Source organism: Pseudophryne corroboree, unplaced genomic scaffold, assembly GCF_028390025.1.
Source record: "Pseudophryne corroboree isolate aPseCor3 unplaced genomic scaffold, aPseCor3.hap2 scaffold_1514, whole genome shotgun sequence".
Lineage (NCBI taxonomy): Eukaryota > Metazoa > Chordata > Amphibia > Anura > Myobatrachidae > Pseudophryne > Pseudophryne corroboree.
Genome location: NW_026968146.1, coordinates 83,441 through 111,415, shown reverse-complemented (window position 1 = coordinate 111,415; position 27,975 = coordinate 83,441). Strand labels below are relative to the sequence as shown.

Sequence of the window (27,975 nt, the reverse complement as noted above, 5' to 3'; positions counted from 1 at the left end):
GATCTGGGAGTGTCACAGTGACGTCACTTATATCTATAGTAATAATACAGCGACATCACTGGGGGAGGAGAGGGGATCTGGTTGCATCACAGTGACATCATATATCTATAGTAATAATACAGGGACATGACTGGGGGATGTGAGGGGATCTGGGAGCAACACTGACATCACACATATAAAAAATATATGTATATAGTAATAATACAGAGACATGACTGGGGAGGTGTGGGGATCTGGGAGCGTTACAGCGACATCACATATCTATAGTAATAATACAGGGACATGGGTGAGGGGGTCTGGGTGCGTCACAGTGACATCACTTATATCTATAGTAATAATACAGGGAAATGACTGGGGAGGTGAGGGGATCTGGGAGTGTTACTGTGACATCACTTATCTACAGTAATAATACAGGAACATGACTGGGGAGGTGAAGATTTCTGGGAGTGTCACAGTGACATCATATATCTATAGTAATAATACAGGGACATGACTGGGGGGAGGTGATGGGATCTGGGAGCGTCACAGTGACATATACATATATATAGTAGAGATGAGTGGGTTCGGTTTTACTCGGTTCTCAAAACGGCATCTTATTGGCTCACGGACGTCACTTATTTTGGATAGCCAATAAGAAATCTCCGGATAAAACCGAACTGGCGTTAATTCTGGCTTTACACCCGAAACCGCTCATCTCTATTATATAGTAATAATACAGGGACATGACTGGGGAGGTGAGGGGATCTGGGAGTATCACAGTGACATTGCTTATATCTATAGTAATAATAATACAGTGACATGGCTGGGGGGATCAGGGAGCGTCACAGTGATATCTCTAATATCTATAGTAATAATACAGGGACATGACTGGGGAGGTGAGGGGATCTGGGAGTGTCACAGTGATGTCGCTTACAGCTATAGTAATAATACAGGGACATAACTGGGTAGGTGAGGGTATCTGGGAGTGTCATATCAATTGTAATAATAGAGGGACATGACATATCTGTAGTTACAGCTGTAACCAGGGAGCCGATAGCCTCTGTGACTGGATGCTTCCGACGCCCTCACCGACTCGCGTCCGCAGTCACAGAACAGGTATGGGTCACACGGGACCTGGCAAATTAGGGGATTCCAGCTTGCTGTCAGTAACCATCTTTTACTGACTCCACCAACTGTGCAGTGGGCAGGTTCTACAGTACCAGTCAAAAGTTTGGACACACCTTCTCATTCAATGGCTTTTTTGTATTTAAATTATTTTCTACATTGTAGAATAATTCTGAAGACATCAAAACTATGAGAGAACACATATGAAATTATGTTGTAAACAAAAAAGTGTTAAACAAATCCAATTATGTTTTATATTTTCGATTCCTCAAAGAAGCCCCCTTTTTGCTTTGATGACAGCTTTGCACACTCTTGGCATTCTCTCAATCAGCTTCATGAGGTAGTCTCCTGGAATGGTCCATTGATTTACTACTGCTGAAAAATGTACTGATGAAACTAAGCAAAGTATTTTGGAATAGAACCATGTTTGATAGCTATCAGAGTAATAAACTGATTCCTAGAGGGCTAAGACCTAATGTTTTTTCAACCTTTGACCGTGAAGAAAGGATGGGAAACTGTTTTACTGGAATGTTCTGAGATCCTTATTAAGATACTGATTAAACATCATGATAGTAAAATAAAACAGTATACGGAGGAAATCTCCACTAATGGAGAGAAATTGAAACAACATGATGGTTTGGAGCAATTCCAAAATACATATCTGAAATATAAACATGAGGTTGAGGTAGCAGAGAAAAATATAATTGAACGAAAACAACAGAAATTCTTAAGAGACAAGAATGACTATCTCAACGGTACCATCTTCAGATGGAGCATAAATAAGACATACAGGAATACAATGAGGGAAAAGGTTTCTCTACATCAAAGGTAGAGACATCTGAAAGTGAAATGTCAGATCAGTCAACAGTAAGGAATCAGAGATGTTCACAACATTTTTTAGGGGCAGGTCCGAGTGGATAACCAGATACAGGACCCCAAAGAGAACAAGAAGGGGACTCAATAAGAAAAAATCAGAGAGAGAGGAGACTGGGGAAGAAACCCACAGCGGAAGTACAACGCCTTCAGGAGATAACTCCAGAGGACACTATGAAAATCATCAATATCAGTGACAGAATTTTAAATGAGCATCATAAAAGTGTGCTTTCCAAAGGACTGTCATTTCCCCCCACTAAAAATATGGATAGATTTATAGTGGAAAAGGACCTGAACCTCTTTGCAAGGAAGATTATGTTGAGGAAATTTTACCACAATAGGGAAAATGATGCCACAACTACTGATATAGGAGAGATGGAAGTAGATGCCATTAGAGCATTGGGAGATCTGCTACAGAAAAATAATGAATATCAAGGAACATGTTCCAGGAACTATCGTGATATGAGTCTAAGAAAGAAATCAACTTTCTTCCTGAACATTAATATTTGTCCACAAGTTAAAATTTACATGGATTTAGTATCCAAGGATTTGGACAATCTTTATAGTGAAGGGAAGAAAATACTGTATCCCAACCTAACAAAATATGAACGGAAAGCTCTGCAGGATATTGAAAAATGGGACGATGTAGAAATCAAATCATCTGATAAGGGTGGTGATGTTGTAATTTGGAGGAAAGATTACTACCTTGAGTACATAATGAGGCAATTGAATGGTACATCATGCTATCAAAAATTAATTTTCAATCCCACAGCAAACTTCTTGAAGTGCTATTTACAGCTGATCGAAAAGAGTTATGCCGAAGGAATTATTACTAAGAGGGAAAAATAATTTTTATGGGTGGAGAACGCCAAGGTACCAACCTTCTATGTCCTGCTCAAAATACATAAAAATCCTGACAAACAACCCGGAAGACCTATGGTGTCGGGTATGGGAGGCCTTGCTGAAAAGGTAAGTGTGTTTGTGGCTAAACAAGTCAGAAAGTTTGTTACTGAATTGCCATCTTAGACAAGGGACACCTTGGACATATTGGCCAAAATAGAAAATCTGACAGTAACATCAGACACATGGCTCTGTACATGCGACGTTGAGTCGCTATATACAAGTATTAATCATGAGAGAGGACTTTGAGCTGTTGAACATTTTCTCAGTATGAGGAATATAAGCAAACTTGACGAATTTACAATTAAACTTTTGGAATTCATTCTAACAAAAAATTATTTTGTTTTCAATGAGAGATTTTATCTCCAGATCCAGGGTACAGCGATGGGCAGTACATGTGCGCCTACGTACGCCAATCTGTACCTCGGGTGGTGGGAGCGTGAATTCGTAATTTTGGATAATAATGACATCTATACGAACCACATAACGGGGTGGTTTCGATATATAGATGACATCCTGATACTGTGGGAAGGAGAGAAGGAGCTCCTAATAGAATTCATCAACATCTTGAATCAAAATGAGTTAAATTTAAAGTTAACTTCAGAAATGAGTCAAACATCTATTACTTTCTTTTCTTGGATTTAGCTATTAAATTGAAGAAGATGGTGCAATTACTACTGATTTGTACAGAAAAGCAACTGCCACAAACAGTTCCCGTCTTCCAGCAACAATACGAGGAGTCCCTAAGGGAGAATTTATAAGGATACGTCGTAACTGCTCAAGTAAAGAAAAATGTGAAAAGAGGGCAAAAGAACTGAAGGAAAGGCTTAAACTGAGGGGGATACAGTAATAAAAGCATCAAAACCAGCTCCAAAATAGCTGCAAATACAGATAGAAAATCTCTAATTCTCCCCAAAAAAGCAAGAGCTACAGGAGAACAACAACCGGAAATTAGATTCATGGGAACATTCTGTAATGAACACAGAGATACGAGACATCTTACAGAAACATTGCCATGTGGTAATCATGGATGCAGATATAAAAGTAACCTTGGGAGAAAAGGTGCACACAAGTTGGAGAAAGTCACCAAACATAAAAGATACTTTAGTACCCGGCCATTTCCTGCGAGATGGAAAACATCATAAAGACAAAAACATCACGAGGTGTTTTCCTTGTGGAGTATACAACACCTGCCAGTATATTCAACGGACAAAGAAGATTAAAGACCGCTATGGAAAACAAAGAAAGATACATGCCTATATCAACTGTAAATCAGTTGGAGTAGTGTATTGTGGGAAAAAATACATAGGAATGACAAGCAGGCAATTAAGGATACGCATCATGGAGCATATTAGAAACATCAGGAATGTATCCATAGATCTCTGAGGAGAATTACAGGATCCCACAGGAGGATCAGGTAGGTGGAATTTAGGGTCTCGCCAATATACCAAAGTGACTGTCACTGGGCTGATACTGAGGTGGGAGTGAAGCAAATAAGAGCAAGTAGGTGACACCATGCTGCAGTGCAGGGGGCAGATCTGGGAGGAGCGTGTCCAATGTCAAATCTGAATTACTCTGTAAGAATAGAACTGCCCAGTACTTGTTGGGCTTCGTGTCAAAGCAGCCAGTATTTACCCTGCATGCAATCACAAGGTTTGTCCAGATGCAAAGTTATATAATATGCAGAGCAGCTGTGTGTGTCTCATACACTGATATTATACTGTTTCCTCTCAAGTAATTACATCAGGCATTACACTTTATATTCTCTGATCTATTTAGGGGGAACAGCTGACTGATATGAAAATAAATTATATAGACAGAGAAGAAGAAATGTATGTGACTGATAAGAAGCCAGAAGATATAGAGGGAGAAGAAGAGACGTATGTGACTGATATGAAGGCAGAAGATACAGAGGGAGAAGAAGAGACGTATGTGACTGCTATGAAGGCAGAAGATACAGAGGGAGAAGAGGAGATGTATGTGACTGATATGAAGGCAGAAGATATAGAGGGAGAAGAAGAGACGTATGTGACTGATATGAAGGCAGAAGATATAGAGGGAGAAGAAGAGACGTATGTGACTGATATGAAGGCAGAAGATACAGAGGGAGAAGAAGAGACGTATGTGACTGCTATGAAGGCAGAAGATACAGAGGGAGAAGAGGAGATGTATGTGACTGATATGAAGGCAGAAGATACAGAGGGAGAAGAAGAGACGTATGTGACTGATATGAAGGCAGAAGATATAGAGGGAGAAGAAGAGACGTATGTGACTGATATGAAGGCAGAAGATATAGAGGGAGAAGAAGAGACGTATGTGACTGATATAAAGGCAGAAGATAAAGAGGGAGAAGAAGAGACGTATGTGACTAATATGAAGGCAGAAGATACAGAGGGAGAAGAAGAGACGTATGTAAGGGGTGATCAGCAGTGTAAGGAGGAGGAAATCCCTACAGATATCGGCACAGGTGAGTAATAAACACTAATTACAGAAGTCACATATTATCCTTACTCAGTCACTACAGCAATCTCTTATCCTACACCGTCCTCTATCAGTACAGACTAATGAGGGAAATGTATCTGCCCAGTGAGGTAGCCAGGAGTCATCAGCCCCTATTATACTCCTGCACTCCCCCTCACATCATGTCACTGTGTGTTACCAGCATAGAGATCTGACCAGTCTCCTCCCCACACTCTCTGGTGTATCTCATACATCAGGAGCCATCAGCCCCTATTATACTCCTGCTCTCCCCCTCACATCATGTCACTGTGTGTTACCAGCCCAGAGATCTGACCAGTCTCCTCTCCACACTCTCTGGTGTATCTCATACATCAGGATCCATCAGCCCCTATTATACTCCTGCTCTCCCCCTCACATCATGTCACTGTGTTACCAGCCCAGAGATCTGACCAGTCTCCTCCCCACACTCTCTGGTGTATCTCATACATCAGTGGCCATCAGCCCCTATTATACTCCTGCTCTCCCCCTCACATCATGTCACTGTGTGTTACCAGCCTAGAGATCTGACCAGTCTCCTCCCCACACTCTCTGGTGTATCTCATACATCAGGAGCCATCAGCCCCTATTATACTCCTGCTCTCCCCCTCACATCATGTCACTGTGTGTTACCAGCCTAGAGATCTGACCAGTATCCTCCCCACACTCTCTGGTGTATCTCGTACATCAGGAGCCATCAGCCCCTATTATGCTCCTGCTCTCCCCCTTACATCATGTCACTGTGTGTTACCAGCCCAGAGTACTGACCAGTCTCCTCTCCACACTCTCTGGTGTATCTCATACATCAGGAGCCATCAGCCCCTATTATACTCCTGCTCCCTCCTCGCATCATGTCACTGTGTGTTACCAGCCCAGAGATCTGACCAGTCTCCTCCCCACACTCTCTGGTGTATCTCATACATCAGTACTGGAGGCGTCAGTATAATGATCAAATAACTGGTCAGTGTGATGAGACCCCATGTGACATGGGTGATCATTCCGAGTTGTTCGCTCGGTATTTTTGCGCCAAGTAAATTTCTCTGCAGTTAGGTATTTTACTCACGGTTTTTTCTTCGTTCTGGTGATCGGAGTGTGATTGACAGGAAGTGGGGGTTTCTGGGCGAAAACTGACCGTTTTATGGGTGTGTGCGAAAAAACGCTACCGTTTCTGGGAAAAACGCGGGAGTGGCTGGAGAAATGGGGGAGTGTCTGGGCGAACGCTGGGTGTGTTTGTGACGTCAAACCAGGAACGACAAGTAACTGATCGCAGATGCCGAGTAAGTCTGGAGCTACTCAGAAACTGCTAAGAGAGGTCTAATCGCAATATTGCGAATTCGTCGGTCGCAATTTTGATAAGCGAAGATTCACTCCCAGTAGGCGGCGGCTTAGCGTGTGCAAAGCTGCTAAAAGCAGCTTGCGAGCGAACAACTCGGAATAAGGGCCATTACCCATTATCTTCCTCGAGTAGTGTTAGTGAAGTGACTGATTTTCAGCATGATGTATCCTACACATCACAATACACACTTCACATAAACTGTATTTCTCTTATGTCCTAGAGGATACTGGGAACCATTTAGTACCGTGGGGTATAGACGGGTCCACTTGGAACCATGGGCACTTTATTTGATAGTGTGCGCTGGCTCCTCCCTCTATGCCCCGCCTAACGGACTCTGTTTAGAAAATGTGCACGGAGGAGCCGGTCACGCTTATGGAAGCTCCTGAAGAGTTTTCTGCATTTATTTTATGTTATTTTCAGGCAGGACTAGGTGGCACCAGGCTGCCTGCTTCATGGGACTTAGGGGGGATAATGGCCCAACCTCTTGAAGGGTTAATGGTCCCGTTCCCCGCTGATAGGACTCTGGCTTCTGAGGGAAATATTTGCAAGTCCCACCACAGCGAGTGTATATTCTCGCAGCACGCTGCCACCCCTAACAGAGCCAGAAGAGTGAACAGTGGGGAGTACTAATCCAGCGTCCTGGTTAGCGGGTCGCCGGCCATTATGGCGGCATGAGGGTATGAAGACCCATGGTTTCTTATGAGGGAGCAAACTGAGTCTCAGTAAACTGCACACAGTACCTACACTGGCAAACACAGACTTAAAACGGCTCTGACTCCATTTTAAGCACTAAATTACCTCAGCCAGTATATAAAAAAAGCGGGAAGACAGCTCGCCATTTCGGGGGCGGGGCTTCACTATGAGTGGATCCAGCAACTCACCAGCGCCATTTTCTTTCTGCATTGGACACAGACGCTGACTAGACAGGGACACGCAGCTACTCCGGAGAGACTCCAGATTACCTCAGCGATACCAGGGGGTCGTAACAGGGGGGAGCGATTATTAGTGTACTAACGACCCGCACGGCAGTGAAAATCTGCTAGCGATTGACCAACTCGGAATGACCCCCTCAGTCCCCAAACCAGCATCTCAGACCACTACAATTTGTCTGCAAAAACGTACACTGGCCCATAACTTGCAGTCTGACTCTGATGATGATGGGTCAGACATGGAGGAGGGTGAGGCGGACTCAGAGGCGGGGATGCTGCACTGTCACAGGGAATAGAGGCTCTTATAGAAGCTATCAGAGACGTTCTGCAAATTCCTGATAATGTGACAGAGAAGTGTGAGGAATCTTATTTTAATGTTAAAAAGAAATCCTCCATCACTTTTCCTGCGTCAATGGAGCTGAATACCCTGTTTGAAGAAACGTGGGTTAACCATGACAGTAAATTTCAAATCCCTAAGAGGTTACTCTCATCCTTTGCTTTTCCTCCTGAGGATAGGAAAAAATGGGAAAATCCACCGATAGTGGAGGCATCAGTATCTAGGCTGTTACGTAAAATAATTTTTCCTGTTCCTGGTGCAGCCTCCCTAAAAGACACGGCTGATCATAGAATTGAGACAACACTCAAATCCTTGTACACAGCTGCTTGGGTGGCCCAGAGACCCACTATAGCAGCGGTGGCCAACCAGTGGCTCTTCAGCCACATGCGGCTCTTTCTTTATTCAGATGTGGCTCCCAACACTCAAAATCACATGATCACAACGGATCCGGAAACTGCTGCACTCCAGCCAGACACGCAGCAGCACTACGGGCACTGAGAACTGAGGGAGCCAGATACATGAGGTAAGACACCCACCGGCAAACAGAGGACACATTTGGGGCTGCAGCAATGGCATGAGTTGTGGGAGCTGTAGTGACACATGAGGGTGGGCTGGAGTGACTCATGGGAGAGCTGGCTGGCGTAACACAGGAGGGTGCTTGTAGGAGTGACTCATGGGGAGCTGGCTGGAATGACACAAGAGGGTGCTTGTAGGAGTAACATGGGGGAGCTGGTTAGAGTGACATAGGAGGATGGTAGCAGGAGTAACATGGGGGAGCTGGCTGGAGTGATACATGGGGGAGCTGAAGTGTATTTTGTGAATCTGACCTTTTCAATTATTTTATGTGGAAGTGGTTTTTTTAATGTATTTTATATTGGATCTGGCCTTTTCAATGTATTTTATACCAGGGGCGTGGTCTAGCAGGCACAAGGCCACACCCCATTTTTGCACGTACGCCTTCGGCGTACCTTTGATGTACCTAACTAGATTTTTTGGCTTTTTGTCTCTTACTGGTTGGCCACCCCTGCACTATAGCATGTGCTTGGATCACAAAAGCCATTGCTAAATGGTCAGGTAACCTAATTGAGGGGTTAGATTCCTTATCTAGGGGGGAGGTTGTTTTACTCTTGCAACATATACAGGACTCTGCGAACTTTATGGTGGAAGCCATAAAAGAAATAGGTTTGCTTAATGCATGCACCACTGCTATGGCAGTGTCAGCTACGCCAGTGGACTGCTGATGCGGATTCCAGGAAAGGCATGGAAGGCCTACCGTTTACAGGTGAGGCTTTATTTGAAGATGAACTGGATAAATGGTTCTCCAAAGCTGCTGCGGATAAGCCCACATATCTTCCTTCCACAGCTCCCCAGTCAGGAAGGCCTACTCCGCTTCCAATTTGCAGTCCTTTCGAACAGCCAAGTTTAAGGGAAAACCAGAGGTTCTTCTATAGCCACCAGAGGCGCTAGAGGTAAACCACGAAAACCAGCAACTGCAGGTTCACAGGAACAGAACTCAAGTTCTGCTTCCTCAAAGCCGTCAGCATGACGGTGGACCGCGATGCCTGGAAGACCAGCAGGTGGGAGCCAGACATAAATTTTTCAGTCACATCTGGACGACATCATGCCAGGATCCCTGGGTCATAGGATTTATCTCCCAGGGCTACAGACTGGAGTTTCAGGAGCTCCCACCTTACAGATTCTTTAAATCGGGCTTACCAGTTTCTCAGGAAGCAAGTATAACCTTACAGGACGCCATTCAGAAATTGGTACAGACTCAGGTCATTGTTCCAGTTCCACCTCATCTGCAAAACAAGGGATATTATTCCAACCTGTTTGTAGTACCGAAACCGGACGGTTCAGTAAGGCCATTTTTGAACCTCAAGTCATTGAACCAGTACTTACGGGTGATCAATTCAAGATGGAGTCTCTGAGAGCGGTGATCTCAGGTCTGGAGGAGGGGGAATTCCTAGTGTCTCTGGATATCAAGGATACGTACCTTCATATTCCAATCTGTCCGCCCCTCAGGCTTATCTATGGTTTGCACTGCAGGACTGTCACTTCCAGTTCCAGGCCCTGCCATTTGGTCTCTCCACGGCACCGAGGGTGTTCACCAAGGTGATGGCAGAGATGTTTCTATTACGTCCTTGAGGATGTTGGGGACACCAAAAGAACCAAGGGATATAGACGGATCCGTAGGAAAAATGGGCACTTTAAGACTTAAGACAAAGGGGCGTGGCCTGGCTGCTCCCTCTATATCCCTCCCCAGACTCAGTTTTAGAAATGTGCCCGGAGAGTACACAGGCACTCGGGGGAGCTCTTAGAGTTTCTCTGAAAAGACTTAATGTTAGGTTTTTTATTTTGGGGTGATCTGCTGGCTACAGACTCCCTGCTTCGTGGGCAAGAGGTGAGAGCAGTCTAGACCCACTTCTATTGAGTTTCAGGGCTCTCCTGCTGCTGACAGGATGCCTTCAGGGGAGAAGATTGCCGGGCGCTCCTGGAAGCTCCCTCCCACAGCCTGCCGTCCCCCGTCTTCTAGCCAGAAGTCAGGTGAATATGTGAGGAAAAGACATCGATTTGCTCAGTGCGCGCCAGGCTCCCGGACAGTGCAGGGCGCTGGGGGGGAGGCGCCCTGGGGAGCAATTTGGACCTAAAATAAGGCTGGCATGTATAGACACAGTGCCCAGGCACTGTATATAACCCCCGCCAGGATAAATAATTAATGAAATAGCGGGACCGAAGCGCGCCATTACAGGGGGCAGAGCTTCGTCCCCACAACTCACTTGGCGCCATTTCCTCCTCAAAGCAGCACCGCTGGTCCTTCCTCAAAGCAGCAAGTACCAGGGGATTTATTGCAAAATGGGGGGGTACAGTTATTATTATTATAATATAATATAGCGCTGCAGCTCTGTGACACTTCAGGGTGTTGTCAGACCTGCACAATTTGGCGCTGGGGTGTGAGCTGGCTATCTCCCTTTGTGTTCCTGACAGGCTTTGTGTTTGTGGGATGTCTTTCTAGAGGACGACATGTCTGAGGCAGAGTTCTCCTCACCAGGGGATAACTTATTGGGGACACCTCCCGTGTTGGGGGTCCCTTTGTCGGCACAGCCGACTGCTGACTGGTTTTCTACGTTGAATGCTTTGAAGGCAAATGTCACACTTTTAAGTCAGCAATTTTCTCAGTCTGAATCCAAGATCCAGGTATGGCAGAGATCTATGGAGTAAGCCATATTGCACCAGGACCCTATGGGTTCTCTCAAATGTAATATTGACCAGTTAGCTGACACCGACACGGACTCTGAAACCGATGTCGACTATGCAGATTCTAGGTTAGATCCTAAATTGACAAAGAGTGTTCAGTATATGATTGTGGCAGTTAAAGAAGTTTTGCACATTAATGAGGACCCTTTTATACCTGAAACCACGGTCCTCATTTATGGGGAGAAGAAACGCTCGGTAACGTTTCCCCTCTGTTTTGAACTGAATTCTCTATGTGAGGGCATATGGAAAACCTCTGATAGGAAATTCTTGATCCCTAAAAGAATTCCTGTGGCGTACCCTTTTCCCGCTGCTGATAGGGAAAAATGGGCGACACCCCCCACGGTTGACAATGCCCTGGCGCTCTTGTCTAAACAGGTGGCCCTCCCTGCGGCTCAGTCAACGACCCTTAAGGAGCCGCTGACCGTAAGCAGGAGGCTACTTTGAAAGCTATTTTTGCTACCACGGGGACGCAACTCAGATGTCTGCGTGGGTGAGTAGCGCTATTGAAAAGTGGGCAGACGGGTTGTCTTCGGGTTTGGATACTCTTGATAAGGATACTATCCATATGACGCTGGGTTATATCAGAGATGCAGCTGCGTACTTGAAAGAGGCTGCTAGAGACGCTACCCTGCTGGGTGCTAAGGCAAATGCTATGTCAAATGCAGCTAGGCGAGCGCTCTGGACTCACCAGTGGAATGCTGACGCAGATTCCAAGAAAAATATGGAGTCTCTCCCCTTTAAAGGGGGCGAACTCTTTGGTGACGGTCTTACTGATTCAGTGTTGGCAGCTACCGCGGGTAAGTCGACATATTTACCTTTTGTTCCTGCGCAACAAAAGAAACCGCACCATTATAACATGCAGTCCTTTCGGCCCAACAAATATAAAAAAGGCAGAGGAAATTCTTTTCTTGCCCACAGAGGAAGAGGGAAGAGGGCACCCGCCTCCTCGGGTTCCCAGGAGCAGAAGTCCTCCCCGGCTTCTGCAAAATCCACAGCATGACACCGGGTCTACTGTACAGGAGACCACTCCGGTGGGGGCACGTCTGAAGCTGTTCAGTCAGGTTTGGGTTCACTCAGACCTAGACCCTTGGGTGTTAAAAAATTGTGCCCCAGGGGTACAAACTGGAGCTTCAAGACGCCCCCCCTCGACGTTTTTTCAAATCAACCTTAGCAGCCTCGCACCCAGACAGGGATCTGGTCTGTGGGGCGACACAAAAGTTATGTCAAAATCAGGTTGTAGTACCGGTTCCCCTGGAACAGCAAGGGGAGGGCTTTTATTCCAGCCTGTTTGTAGTACCAAAACCGGACGGTTCGGCGAGACCGATCCTCAACCTGAAATCTCTCAATTTCTTCCTAAGGAAATTCATATTCAAATGGAGTCCCTCAGAGCAGTGATCTCCAGTCTAGAGGAGGGGGAGTTCATGGTCTCATTATACATAAAGGATGCATACCTTCCTGTCCCCATCTATCCCCCTCATCAAAGTTACCTGAGATTTGCTGTTCAGAATACTCACTACCAATTTCAAACGTTGCCGTTTGGCCTGTCCACGGCTCCGAGGGTTTTCACCAAGGTAATGGTGGAAATGATGGTTCTCCTCCGCAAGCAAGGAGTTACAGTTATCCCGTACTTGGACGATCTCCTGATAAAGGCGAGGTCCAAGGACAAATTGATACAGGACATTGCACTGTCCCTGTCCATTCTGCAATGACACGGCTGGCTTTTAAACTTGCCGAAGTCGCAGTTAATCCCGACAACATGGTTGGCGTTTTTGGGCATGATTCTGGACACGGTCCAGCAGAGAGTGTTTCTCCCTTTGGAGAAGGCTCTGGAACTTCAGAGTTTGGTAAAACTCATACTGAAACCAAAAACAGTCTCCATTCATCAATGCATTCGGTTGCTGGGGAAAGTGGTTGCAGCATACGAGGCCCTCCAGTTCGGAAGGTTCCATGCCAGGGTGTTTCAGTGGGACCTGTTGGACAAGTGGTCGGGGTCCCACCTTCATATGCACAGCAGAATAGTTCTATCTCCCAACACCAGAATCTCACTCCTGTGGTGGCTCCACAGCTCTCACCTCTTAGCGGGACGCAGGTTCGGGATCCAGGACTGGATCCTAGTGACCACGTATGCAAGTCTCCGAGGTTGGGGGGCAGTCACTCAGGGGGTGACCTTCCAAGGAAGATGGTCAGGTCCAGAAACTCATCTTCACATAAACGTTCTGGAACTGAGAGCCATTTACAACGGCCTTCTACAAGCAGATCATCTTCTTCTAAACCTCCCAATCCTGATCCAGTCGGACAATGTCATGGCAGTAGCATACACAAACCGCCAAGGCGGCACAAAAAGTAGAGCAGCAATGGCGGAATCCATAAAGATTCTTCGCTGGGCGGAGAAGCATGTAAGCGCTCTGTCAGCAATGTTCATTCCAGGAGTGGACAACTGGGAAGCAGACTTCATCAGCAGACACGACCTACATCCAGGAGAGTGGAGTCTCCACCAGGATGTCTCCACACTGGTGACAAGTCTCTGGGGGGTTCCCCATATAGACATGATGGCTTCTCACATCAACAAGAAAATTATGAAGTATTGTTCCAGGTCCAGGGTCCCTCAGGTGGCGGCAGTGGACGCACTGACGACACATTGGGTGTTTCAGTCGGTATACATATGTCACAACTGAGGGTTTAGGCTGACGGGAGGAAGCCTCAGTTGTAGGGGGTGAAATGAAATTAAACTTAGATGGTTTAATCAGACCCCTGGACATGTAAGTGTGGAAGGAAACCCGAAGGTGTGACCATGACAACCAGGTTAAAAGTCAAATGAAAGTTTATTAAACAGACTCCGTATAATCACAACAGCGTTCACAGTCAGTATTAGCAGTGGCAGATAATACAGTCCCTGGATCACTAAATCATAAAAGGTATAACAGGGCACTGGTAGGTTGCAGAACGGATGGTATAGTCCTTTGGTAGAATAACCTTACCAGGCCAGGCTGTAGTAGTGGAGACAACCGAGGAACATGCCAGTAGGTGTATGAGATGATGCTGGTAACTGGAATGCACTGTAGGAGTCACTGGACGGAACCAGCCAGATGGTGGAAACACAGAGTTAAAACTAAAAGATGCTAGGGAGCGTGGAAACAGATGAAATGAAGAGTGGTTACCGGTGGTAGTGGATACTGCTGGTAAGTAGAAATCCGCTGGGAGAACACCGGCACTTTAAGGAAGCTGAATTCTGTTGGAAGCAGGTTGCTGGAAACAGATGGGTTAATAGCTGAAAGCTTGGAAGCTGGAAGCAAATGGAGTAATAGCTGGAAGCTTGGAAGCTGGATCAATCGCAGAGGATTGCAGAGTCAGGCTGCACCGCAGGATGGAAAGCAGGTGCGGGTCTCTTTGTGGATGCTGGAGACAGGAACTGGAACCTGGAGAAACAAGCCACAGGAGAGAGAGACTGGAACAAGGTATGACATTCAAAGCACTGACGTCTATCTGGCCCAGACACAGGATACTTATACCTGCTGCTATGCAGGCATTGGCTGGGCAATTATGCAGATTCCAGAGATGGTGGATTGGAGGAATTGGAGCATGTGATCAAATCCAACATGGCTGCGCCCATGCTGGAACCTGGAGGGAAAACCTGGTTTGGAATGACATGTGCAAACATAGTGATAATGGCGGCGCCGGCCACGGAGGGCAGGAGACGCCATATGACAATTACATGCTGAGACACATGAAGGACAGCGGAGACTGCGAGAGGCATGATAAATCCCTCTGAGAACCCGCAGCAATAATACAGGAATGGCGGCGGAGGCCGCCGAGGACGGGAGACGCCATGTTGGATTCAAACATGACGCCGCTGTGGTAGTGTCTCAGAATGACAGGAGGGATGTGCAGAGTGTTGACACAGATGAGATCCGGACTTGGAACGCTGGGCCAGTCTCAGAAGACACCTAAACGGCAGGTAATGGCGTCCAGATACCCAGATCGTGACAACATATTCCCTCCGCTTCCTCTCATTCCAAGGGTTCTGAGAATTTTGAGAAGAACAAAGGTTCCAGCGCTCCTTGTAGTTCCAGACTGGCCAGGGAGAATTTGGTACCCAGATCTTCAGACATTACTGATAGAAGATCCCTGGCCTCTTCCTCTTCGCGAGGACCTGCTATGACAGGGGCCGTTCGTCTATCAAGACTTACAGCGGCTACGTTTGATGGCATGGCGGGTGAACGCCAGATTTTACCCCGAAAGGGTATTCCCAATGAAGTCATCCCTACCCTTATCCTTGCTAGGAAGGGTGTGACGTCGAAACACTATCACCGTATCTGGAGGAAATATATTTCCTGGTGCGAGTCCAAGAAAGCTCCAGTGGAGAAATTTGACCTTGGACGTTTTCTCCATTTTCTACAGAATGGAGTGGATGTGGGCCTTAAATTAGGCTCCATAAAGGTGCAGATTTCTGCGTTGTCAATTTTCTTTCAGGAACAATTGGCCTCACTTCCTGAGGTGCACATCCAACCTCCCTTTGTGCCCCCTGTGGCACCTTGGGACCTTAAAGTGGTTTTAGCATTCCTTAAATCACATTGGTTTGAACCTTTACGTAAAGTGGAGTTGAAATTCCTCACGTGGAAGGTTGCCATATTGTTAGCTTTAGCATCCGCAAGGCGGATGTCTAAGTTGGCGGCCTTGTCTCACAAGAGCCCTTATTTGATTTTTCATGAAGATAGAGCAGAATTGAGGACTAGACAACAATTTCTGCCAAAGGTGGTTTCTTCCTTTCATAGAAATCAGCCTATTGTGGTACCAGTGGCTACTGGTGCTTTGGCTGAGGAAAAGGCTCTGGATGTGGTCAGAGCTTTGAAAATGTATGTCGCCAGAACGGCTCCACTTAGGAAAACAGAGTCTCTGTTTGTCCTCTATGCTCCCACTAAGATTGGGTGTCCTGCTTCCAAGCAGACCATCGCCCGCTGGATATGTCAAACGATTCAGCAGGCTCATTCCATGGCAGGCCTGCCGTTACCGAAATTGGTTAAGGCCCATTCCACTAGGAAGGTGGGCTCGTCCTGAGTGGCTGCCCGGGGTGTCTCGGCATTGCAACTTTGCCGAACTGCTACTTGGTCGGGGTCAAACACGTTTGCTAAGTTTTACAAGTTTGATACCTTGGCCGATGAAGACCTGAAATTTGGTCAATCGGTGCTGCAGAGTCATCCGCACTCTCCCGCCCGTTATAGAGCTTTGGTATGATCCCTTGGTTCTTTTGGTGTCCCCAACATTCTCGGACGTAATAGAAAACAGGATTTTAATACCTATCGGTAAATCATTTTCTGTAAGTCCGTAGAGGATGTTGGGCTCCCGTCCCAGTGTGTACTGTATCTGCAGTTTAGTTCTGGTTACACACAGGTTGTGTTATGGTTTCTTCAGCTTGTTGCTGAATTTTGTTCATGTCCGTTGACGTGTTCAGTTGAATACCATGTTATTCGGCATGTTTATGGCGTGAGCTGGTAATAGGCTCACCTTGTTATTAATTCATTTCCTCGAAATGTCCGTCTCTCCGGGCACAGTTCCAAACTGTGTCTGGGGAGGGATATAGAGGGAGGAGCCAGGTCACGCCCCTTTGAAAGTCTTAAAGTGCCCATGTCTCCTGCGGCTCCGTCTATATCCCTTTGTTCTTTTGGTGTCCCCAACATCCTCTACGGACTTATAGAAAAGGATTTACCGGTAGGTATTAAAATCCTGTTTTCTCCTCCGCAAACAGGGAGTGAGTATTATTCCGTACCTGGATGATCTTCTGATAAAGGTGTCGTCCAGAGAGAGGTTGTTGGACAGCATTGCCCTCTCAACCAGATTACTCCGGGATCATGGGTGGATTCTGAACCTTTTGAAATCTAACCTAGAGCCAACACGGAGGCTTCCATTCCTGGGGATGATACTGGACACAGTCGCAGAAGGTGTTCCTTCTGTTGGAAAAGGCATTGGTAATCCAGTCGATGGTTGGGGATGTCCTGAAGCCAACCTGGATATCGGTGCATCTATGCATTCGTCTTCTGGGAAAACTGGGAAAAATACTTCAGTACAGAAGATTTCACGCAAGACCTTTCCAGCTTGATCTGTTGGACAAGTGGTCTGGATCGCATCTTCACATGCACCAGAGGATTAGTCTGTCGCAAAGAGCCAGGATTTCTCTTCTACTGTATAGTGGCTTCAGACTTCTCACCTAATCGAGGGTCGTCGGTTCGGGATTCAGAATTTGATTCTGCTAGTCACAGACGCAAGCCTCAGAGGTTGAGGAGCAGTCACCTAGGGGGTGCAATTTCAGCGAAGATGGTCAAGTCAGAAAGTTGTCCTTCCAATCAACATTCTGTAACTCAGGGCTATATACAACGCTTTTCTGCAAGGCTCATATCTTTTTCAAGATCAGGCCATTCGGGTCAGGTCAGACAATGTGACGGTGGTAACGTACATATACCGACAAGGCGGAAGAAAAAGCAGAGCAGCAATGTCAGTGGTGACCAGCATTCTCCTCTGGGCAGAAAAACACGCTGTGGCGTTGTCAGTGGTCTTCATTCCGGGAGTAGACAACTGGGAAGCAGACTTCCTCAGCAGACACAACCTGCACCCGGGGGAGCGGGGCCCACACCCGGAGGTGTTCACGTACTTCATACGTCGGTGGGAATATCCACAGATCGACATGATGGCCTCTCGTCTCAAGAAGCACAAGCAGTGTTGTTCCAGGTCGAGAGACCCACAGGCAGTGGTGGTGGATGCTCTGGTGACTCCATGGATCTATCAGATGGTGTATGTGTTTCCTCCACTTCCTCTGATCCCAAGAATTCTCAAAATAATAAAAAGGGAAAAGGTTCAGACAATCCTCATTGCTCTGGACTGGCCAAGAAGGGCCTGGTACGCGGACCTTCTGGAGATGGTATTAAAAGGTCCGTGGCCTCTACCGCTTTGCGAGGATCCCCTGCAACAGGGCCCGTTTGTCTTTCAAGACTTACCGCAGCTACGTTTGACGTTGGAAGTTGAATGGCTAATTCTAGCCCGGAAGGGGATGCCGTACAAGGTCATCCCGACTATGATCCAAGTCAGAAAGGGGGTAACGTCTAAACATTACCACCATATTTGGAAGAAATACATCTCTTGGTGTGAGAACAGGAAATTTTCTGCGGTGGAATTTCATCTGGGACATTTACTGCTTTTTCTACAGTCAGGTGTGGATGTGGGCCTATGTCTAGGCTCCATAAAAGTCCAGATTTCAGTCGTATCCATTTTCTTTTAGAAACAATTGGCTTCTCTCCCTGAGGTCTAGACATTCTTGAAAGGTGTTCTGCACATCCAACGTCCCTTTGTGCCTCCCACGGCACCTTGGAATCTCAATTTAGTGCTGTAGTTCCTCCATTCGGACTGGTTTGAACCGTTACTGAAGGTTAACGTAAAATATCTTACGTCACACTGTTGGCCTTGGCTTCAGCAAGACGTGTGTCAGAGCTGGGGGCGTTGTCTCACAAGAGCCCCTATTTAATTTTCCAAGAAGACAGAGCTGAAATCAAAACTCACCAGCAATTTCTTCCAAAAGTGGTGTCTCCTTTTCACATCAACCAACCTATTGTGGTTGCGGTTGTTACCGAAACCTCTGCTACTTCAAAGTCTTTGGATGTTGTGAGGGCTTTGAAGGTGTATGTAATGCGAACGGCTCATCACAGAATTTTGGACTTGCTGTTTGTTCTTTATGATCCCATTAAAATTGGGTGTCCTGCTTCAAAGCAGTCCATTGCATGCTGGATCAGGTTCACTATCTAGCATGCTTATTCCACGGCAGGATTACCGGTTCCAAGATCTGTACAGGCCCACTCTACTAGGTCAGTGGGTTCTTCTTGGGCAGCTGCCTGGGGTGTCTCGGCTTTACAGCTCTGCCAAGCAGCTACTTGGTGAGGTTCGAACACGTTTGCAAAGTTCTACAAGTGCGATACTTTGGACTCTAAGGACCTTAAGTTTGGTCATTCAGTTCTGCAGGAACCTCAGCACTCTCCCACCCGATTTGGGAGCTTTGGTCCTTCCCCATGGTAAAATGGTTCCCAGTATCCTTTAGGACATAAGAGAAAATAGGATTTTAATTACCTACCGGTAAATCCTTTTCTCGTGGTCCGTAGAGGTTGCTGGGCACCCGCCCAGTGCTTCGTACTTCCTGCACTGTTATTTCGTTAAGTATTGTTGATTTATTCAGCCATTGCTGTTCCTCTTTTACAGTTTGGTTAGCATGGCTTTCCTCTTGTTCGTGTGTGCTGGTTCGGAATCTCACCACTGTCCTTTTGTATCCTTCTCTCAAAGTATGTCTGTCTCCTCGGGCACAGTTTCCTAGACTGAGTCTGGTAGAAGGGGCATAGAGTGAGGAGCCAGCCCACACTATCAAATTCTTAAAGTGCCCATGGCTCCTAGTGGACCCATCTATACGGGTGGTCTTCTGTATACCGGCGGTCGGGCTCCCGGCGCTCAGTATACCGGCGTCGGGAGCCCGACCGTCGGTATACCGACACTTATTTTCCCTCGTGGGGGTCCACGACCCCCATAGAGGGAGAATAAAATAGTGTGGCGCGCGTAGCGCGCCACCGTGCCCGTAGCGTGGCGAGCGCAGCGAGCCCGCAAGGGGCTCATTTGCGCTCGCCACACTGTCGGTCAGCCGGCGGTCGGGCTCCCGGCGCCGGTATGCTGGGCGCCGGGAGCCCGACCGCCGGCCAGCCGTAGTGAACCCATCTATACTCATGGTACTAAATGGTTCCCAGTATCCTCTACAGATTACGAGAAAAGGATTTACCAGTAGGTAATTAAAATCCTATTTTTCTCACTCACACAGAGCTATAACCACATTCCCGTCATTATACAATGGCTGCCTCCAGGCTCTGTTCTTGGAGGCTCCGTACTAATGCTCTTTATCTGCTGATCTGTCTCTGTATCCTGCTCTAACCTTCTGATGTCTTCCTATTTCTGATGTTGCCTGTCTGTGTCCTGCGCCATTCCCCTACCCTGTCCTGCTGCCTCCCCGCTCTGTGCTCTGCGCCATTCCCCTACCCTGTCCTGCTGCCTCCCCCGCTCTGTGCCCTGCACCATTCCCCTACCCTGTCCTGCTGCCTCCCTGCTCTGTGTCCTGCACCATTCCCCTACCCTGTCCTGCTGCCTCACCGCTCTGTGTCCTGCACCATTCCCCTACCCTGTCCTGCTGCCTCACCGCTCTGTGCCCTGCACCATTCCCCTCCCCTGTCCTGCTGCCTCCCCGCTTTGTGCCCTGCACCATTCCCCCCCCCCTGCTGCCTCCCCGCTCTGTGCCCTACACCATTCAGCTACCCTGTCCTGCTTCCTCCCTGCTCTGTGCCCTGCACCATTCCCCTACCCTGTCCTGCTGCCTCCCCCACTCTGTGCCCTGCACCATTCCACTACCCTGTCCTGCTGCCTCCCCCACTCTGTGCCCTGCACCATTCCACTACCCTGTCCTGCTGCCTCCCCCGCCCTGTGCCCTGCACCATTCCCCTACCCAGTCCTGCTGCCTCCCCCGCTCTGTGCCCTGCCCTATTTCCCTACACTGTCCTGCTGCCTCCCCCAATCTGTGCCCTGCACTATTTCCCTACTCTGTCCTGCTGCCTCCCCTGCTCTCTGCCCTGCACCATTCCCCTATCCTGTCCTGCTGCCTCCCCCGCTCTGTGCCCTGCACACATATACTGTATTTCTACAGCATGGTACACTGGGATTCTACAGGGAATAGATTGGGGTGTAGAGTTTGATCTTGATCCGAGGCACCACAGCCTAAAGCTTTGACTGTTCCCAGGATGCACTGCACTATCTCCTCTATAACCCCGCCTCCAGGCACTGGAGCTGTTTTTAAGTTGGTGCCTGCAGTGCATCCCAGCTACTACACATCCCAGCAGGCCCTGACAAAGTTTTAGCTTTCCCAAATAGAAAAGCAGTAGCAGAGCATCATGAGACTTGAAGTTTCACAACAGCTGGAGAGCCGCAGGTTGGCCAGGCCTGCTATATGGTATCCCAGGACATACAGAATGCTTATCTCCACATACCTATTGCCATTTCGCATCTGCAATATCTGCGGTTTGCTATTGGCAACTTACATTACCAATTCCAGGCTCTGCCATTTGGACTGACCACGGCTCCTCGAATCTTCACCAAGGTAATGGCCGTGATGACGGCCTATGTCCGTCGTCAGGGAATCAGAATCCTGTCGTATCTGGACGAATTGCTGATCCGGGCAAACCCCCAAGATGTTCTCCTCAGTCATCTGGAACTGATGGTACAATTCCTACAAGCCCACGGGTGGCTCATCAACTGGAAAAAGTTCTCACTGGTCCCTGCTCGGAGCATGGTGCACCTGGGGTCACTGCTGGACACACACAGTCAAAGATTGGTTCTGTCTCCAGAGAAAGTCCTGAAACTTAAGGACAGGATCAGATACTTCCTCTCTCGCCCAGGATTGTCGATACACTCAGCGATGCAAGTACTAGGCCTCATGGTGTTGGCTTTCTACATGGTGGAATACACTCAATTTCATTCCCGCCCTCTGCAAACGTTAATCCTCTCCAAGTGGGTTGGCCGGCCTCAGTAGATCAGGTCTCAAATGATTTCCTTGACTCCGGATGTCTGTCTGTCACTGAACTGGTGGCTACAGGACCAACAGTTGATCATGGGTCATCCCTTCTGGATCTCCAACTGAGTCCTTCTGACAAAGGATGCCAGTCTGAGAGGTTGGGGCGCAGTGTTGGAGCAACACTCTCTCCAGGGTCGATGGACCAGGGAGGAATCTCTCCTCCCAATAAACATTCTGGAATTGCAGGCAGTGCTCAATGCTTTGACACTTACCCTGCCTCTAGTACGGAACAGGCCTGTTCAAGTACAATCAGACAACGGCACCACGGTGGCGTATATAAATCATCAAGGCGGCACTCGAAGCCGCATGGCAATGCTGGAAGTATCAAAAATTCTCAATTCGGCGGAACGCCATCTGCCAGCAATGTCGGCAGTGTTCATTCCCGGAGTCCTCAACTGGGAAGAGTATTTCCTCAGTGGTCAAGACGTTCACTCTGTAGAGTGGAGTCTTCATGCGGAAGCCTTTCAACTCCTGGTGGACAAGTGGGGCTTACCAGATGTAGACCTGATGGCGTCTCGACACAATCATAAAGTTCCGGTCTTCAGATCAAGTACAAGGGATCCTCAAGCAAAGTTCATGGACGTACTGGCAATTCCATGGAACTTTCGGCTGCCCTATGTGTACCCTTCGGTGTCACTCCTGCCCAGGGTACTACGGAAGTTCAAGCAAGAAAGTGGAATACTACCTCTAGTTGCTCCGGCGTGGCCGAGTCGGCATTGGTTCTCAGACCTGCAGGGCCCTCTTCTACTTCCTCAATTCCCAGACCTACTGGTTCAGGGCCCTTGTGTCTACCCAGACCTGGCCAGACTGGCTTTGACAGCGTGGCTCTTGAAGCTTCACTCCTGAGGGTCAAAAGATTCTCTGAGGCGGTTATCCAAACTATGCTATGGGCCCACAAACCTGCTTCTGCACGGATTTATTATAGAGTCTGGAATTCTTACTTCACCTGCTAAGAATTACGATGCTTACAAGTTTAGTACTCCCAGAATTCTGGCGTTTTGCAACAAGGCCTGGAATTAGGACTTCGTCTGGCGTCCCTTAAGGTTCACATATCTGCCTTGTCAGTGTGGTATCAGAGAAAAATTGTGTCTATACCTGATGTTCATACATTCACTCAGAGTGTATTACAGATTCAGCCTCCCTATGTCCCTCCTGTGGCTCCATAGGATCTGTCTGTTGTCCTGAATGCCCTTCATGAGTCTCCATTTGAACCTCTTGAGACAGTGACCTTAAATGGCTCACCGCCAAGGTCCTGTTTTTACTGGCTATTGCCTCTGCTAGAAGGGTATTGGACTTAGGAGCGTTGTCATGTCGTCCACCCTTTCTGATATTTAATCGTGACCAGGCAGTTTTTAGAACTCGCCCAGGTTATTTGCCTAAGGTGGTGTCTTCTTTTCACCTTAACCAAGAGATTGTGGTTCTGGCTTCAACTCTTCTGGATTGTCCTCCGAAGAAAGGTCTTTGGATGTGGTACGGGCTCTCCGTATCTACATGGATAGGACTACCTCTATCAGGAGGTCAGATACCTTGTTTGTACTTTTTGGTTTTCACAAACGTGGCTGGCCTGCAAATAAGCAAACCTTGGCCAGATGGATTAGAATGGTGATTGCACAAGCCTATGCACAGACTGGACTCCCAGCTCCTGTTGCTATCAAAGCCCTTTCTACTCGGCATTGGACCTTCTTGGGCGGCCCACCCTGGTGCGTCCGCTGAACAATTGTGCAAGGTGGCTCCGTGGTCCTCAGTGAACACGTTCATTTGGTTTTATGCCTTTGATACTTCCGCCTCCCAGGATGCTTCCTTTGGACGCCGGGTTCTTGTGCCTGCTACAGTGCGTCCACTCCCATGAGGAACTGCTTTGACATACCCAATGCATTCCCTGTGGAATCCCAGTGTACCCTGCTGCAGAAAAGGAGATTTATGGTAGACTTACCATGGTTAAATCTCTTTCTGCGATGTACACTGGATTCCACAGGGTGCCCACCCTGACGCACTTAGCTTCTTTGGGTTTGTAGGGCATTAACCGTTAGAACCACATTCTCACGACAGGAGAAGGGACTATGTGAATAACATCTACCGTCTCTTTTACCTGCTACTGCATTGGACTGGTTAACGAAACTGAGCTCCAGGGCTTAGAGGCGGGATTATGGAGAAGGTGGGGCAGTGCATCCTGGGAATAGTCAAAGCTTTAGCCTGTTGGTGCCTCGGATCAAGATCCAACTCTACAGCCCAATGTATTCCCTGTGGAACCCAGTGTACCTCGCAGAAAGAGATTTAACCATGGTAAGTCTACCATAAATCTCCTTATATAACCACTTGGAGCACTTTGTGTAGTGTGGATGCAGTTGTTGGTAATTAGCACACAAGTGTCCCGTGTTTATGAGTGAGGCGGTCTGGATGGATATTGTGGTTCAGCAACGTCACTGGCTGATGAGGCTTCCTGCTCTGTGATGCTGGCTAGGGAATGTTACCCAGCAAAGTCTGCATTATGGGGGATATCCATTGGTGATGTGCTATCTGCATGTCCCTGTGGCCGGGGCTATGACGTGCTGATAATGAGGTTGTGATATTATAAGCCAGTGTTGTATCTGATCCGTGAGTGTATTTATTTGTTGTTTGTGCATTTGTAATGTGGTCAAAGGTTTTTTTTTTAATGGATGCGCTACTTTTGTATAAAAAAAAAAACCCGGGATGATAGCGCGAATAATAACTAATTAATAACTGATGGTCTTCAATTAGAGCCCTTTTTTTTCCAGGAGAAAATGTTGCGTTATCGGGCGATCACCCATGGGTTCAGGGTTAAGTCCCCGATCCTATGTGTTGTCAAGGCTCTGTGGGCTATATCTTTGATTATGTGTAGCATAATCCCCGATAAGCGCTGTGTATTTGACTATGCGATTCCCCCTGGGGATTATTTAAGCGGTAAAGTACCACGGGTAATTGAATAGCCCCTAAAGTTTGCAGGTTTAAATGAATCCGCTAAACCTCTTTGTTAGTAATAGTAAGATAGCGGCGTAGTGGTTCGCATTGCTGTCTCACAGCACTGAAGTCATGAGTTCAATTCCTGAACTGTGTGGAGTTTGTGTTTGCACAATTACTCCAAAAATCATACTGGTAGGTTAATTGGCTTCTGATAACAAATTGACCCTAGTGTGTGCGTGTGGTAGGGAATATAGAGTGTAAGCTCCCCTGGTGGGCCTGATGTGAATGTCTAAATATTCTCTGTACAGTGTAATATGTGGGCGCTATATAAAGATCTGTGAATAATAATAATAATACAGCTATTTTATCTCCAGTAGATGGAGGCACAAGCCGGAATGCCTTGGAGGGAGATCTCATCTTGTCTGCAGATACTAAAACAGAAGATAACATCACACAGGATTCTCCAGGAGACAGCGCTGTTATGCTAAATATACATCCAGTACCTCACAGCGCAGATATATCATCCAATCCCTCTAATCACGATGACTATTCTCCTGATACCTCCGCTTTTGTAACACATAGTGCAGCTCATACACCTGATAATATATTTCCCTGTTCCGAGTGTGGGAAATGTTTTACACTTAAATCACATCTTGTTACACATCAGAGAAGTCACACAGGTGAGAAGCCATTTCCATGCTCTGAGTGTGGGAAATGTTTTACACTTAAATCATATCTTGTTACACATCAGAGAAGTCACACAGGTGAGAAGCCATTTCCATGCTCTGAGTGTGGGAAATGTTTTACACTTAAATCATATCTTGTTACACATCAGAGAAGTCACACAGGTGAGAAGCCATTTCCATGCTCTGACTGTGGGAAATGTTTTACACTTAAATCACATCTTGTTAGCCATCAGAGAAGTCACACAGGTGAGAAGCCATTTCCATGCTCTGAGTGTGGGAAATGTTTTACACTTAAATCATATCTTGTTACACATCAGAGAAGTCACACAGGTGAGAAGCCATTTCCATGCTCTGAGTGTGGGAAATGTTTTACACTTAAATCATATCTTGTTACACATCAGAGAAGTCACACAGGTGAGAAGCCATTTCCATGCTCTGAGTGTGGGAAATGTTTTACACAGAAATCACATCTTGTTACACATCAGAGCAGTCACACAGGTGAAAAGCCATTTACATGCTCTGAGTGTGGGAAATGTTTTACACAGAAATTAAACCTGGTTAGCCATCAGAGCAGTCACACAGGTGAGAAGCCATTTCCATGCTCTGAGTGTGGGAAATGTTTTACACTTAAATCAAATCTTGTTAGCCATCAGAGAAGTCACACAGGTGAGAAGCCATTTCCATGCTCTGACTGTGGGAAATGTTTTAGATGGAAATCACAAATTGTTACACATCAGAGCAGTCACACAGGTGAGAAGCCATTTCCATGCTCTGAGTGTGGGAAATGTTTTACACTTAAATCATATCTTGTTAGACATCAGAGAAGTCACACAGGTGAGAAGCCATTTCCATGCTCTGACTGTGGGAAATGTTTTACACAGAAATCACATCTTGTTACACATCAGAGAAGTCACACAGGTGAGAAGCCATTTCCATGCTCTGAGTGTGGGAAATGTTTTACACGTAAATCACATCTTGTTACGCATCAGATTTCACACAGGAGAAGCATTACTATGAGTTGATACAAAACAGGGTAGAAGCAACACTCCTGTCACACACTATTTTAACACGTTATGTTATCCTTCCACAGATAATTGGAATGTGTGTCATTAATATAAGATGACTAGATCACTCCAGCAAAACTTTTAGTAATTTCTCCTAAATATTTTTCTGTATAATATTTCCTATATATGTAATTTAGTCTAGATGTTGCCAGCACTCTCCACAGTAATACCAGACCACATAGCTGTTATGTATGGGTTACATTGTATGGATTTCAGTCACAGATAAATGATAAAACACATTATCATCTTGTAAAAACATTGTATTCTGGAAACGTATGGGTAGAATCCAGCAATTGCTGTTCTGGAATGGTGGAGAAATGGTGAAGCACGAACCACAAAGTATTTCCTGGAGGTTAGAAAAAAAACCTATTTACTTTCTTTTTACTTTGCAATTTATTGAAACCTAATTATTTTGTCAAAAAGCTAGCTAATTATATTTTCTGGGGGTAAAAATATTGTGTGGGTCTCTACATCAGCACCTAATGAGCTGGTTAATTAGCTTCTATAAAACTATTCCCCTCTGATCCCTCCGAACTCAGTGCTGAAGGGGCAGGTATCTCCCCTCTTCTCCATAGATGCCCAGGTATGTGTGTCAGTGCGGTGTCTCTCCTTACTGGTTACAGGCTCTCTAAAGAGCAGATACTGGTGGCTGAGAAGACGCTGTTTTCACACAGTTCTGGACAGATTCAGGGGTTTCAGAAGCAGGGGGAAGGCGGGAGGCACTGCGGTAACATCCCCAGGAGTGAGGGACAAGCCAGGTGCCCGCACTCTGCCAGCAGCACATGAAGATGTTAGCAGGAAGTGCATCTTAGTCCTCTTTATCACCCTAACAAAAGCGTAATTGGTATGGGCAGACATGGTCAATGTCTACCCTAGTAGAGAGGGTAACACACTAAGATAGGTCATCTGACCAGCTGGAACAACACTGCCAAAACCGCATTAACCTACAGCCAACCACACTGGATATGCCCAATCTCATCTGATCTTGGAAACTATGCAGTGTTGGGCCTGGTTAGTATTTGGATGGGAGAACACCTGGGAAAACCATGTGCAAATACTTTTGACTAATGGGATCATTGTAGGCTGCTTGATCAGAGGTATGTGCGAGAAGCATTGTGGATGTTAGGAAGGTTCCTAAATCCACTCTGTCATTAATGCATGAAAGAAGAACGTTCACTGCAGGAATGCACCCCCCCCCCTGGAACCCCCCGCCCCCAGCCCCCCAAACTGCACCCCAGGGACCGGAGAGTGGTAACCAGGGAGCTGCAAACAGGGGTCTTCCCATGCATACCATTGCACATGAGTTCCACATGGCCACTAATGTGCCGGTTTCCACAAGAACACTTCGTAGGGAGGCCCATGCAACTCTAATCACAAAGAAGAATGCAGCCCAGCGCTTATGATGGTGGAAAGACTGCAAAAACTGGACAATGG

General features: G+C 46.9%; 1 protein-coding gene across 1 annotated transcript; it reads left to right on the top strand.

Moving 5' to 3' along the window:
* The first annotated feature begins 1,371 nt into the window (after positions 1-1,371).
* LOC135000167 (gastrula zinc finger protein XlCGF26.1-like) lies at positions 1,372-26,783 on the top strand. Its single transcript, XM_063951479.1, has 3 exons — positions 1,372-1,444; positions 4,657-5,344; positions 25,169-26,783. The coding sequence occupies exons 2-3, from the start codon at positions 4,675-4,677 to the stop codon at positions 26,497-26,499; spliced, it is 2,001 nt and encodes a 666-aa protein (XP_063807549.1). The 5' UTR covers positions 1,372-1,444; positions 4,657-4,674; the 3' UTR covers positions 26,500-26,783.
* The last annotated feature ends 1,192 nt before the right edge of the window (positions 26,784-27,975 follow it).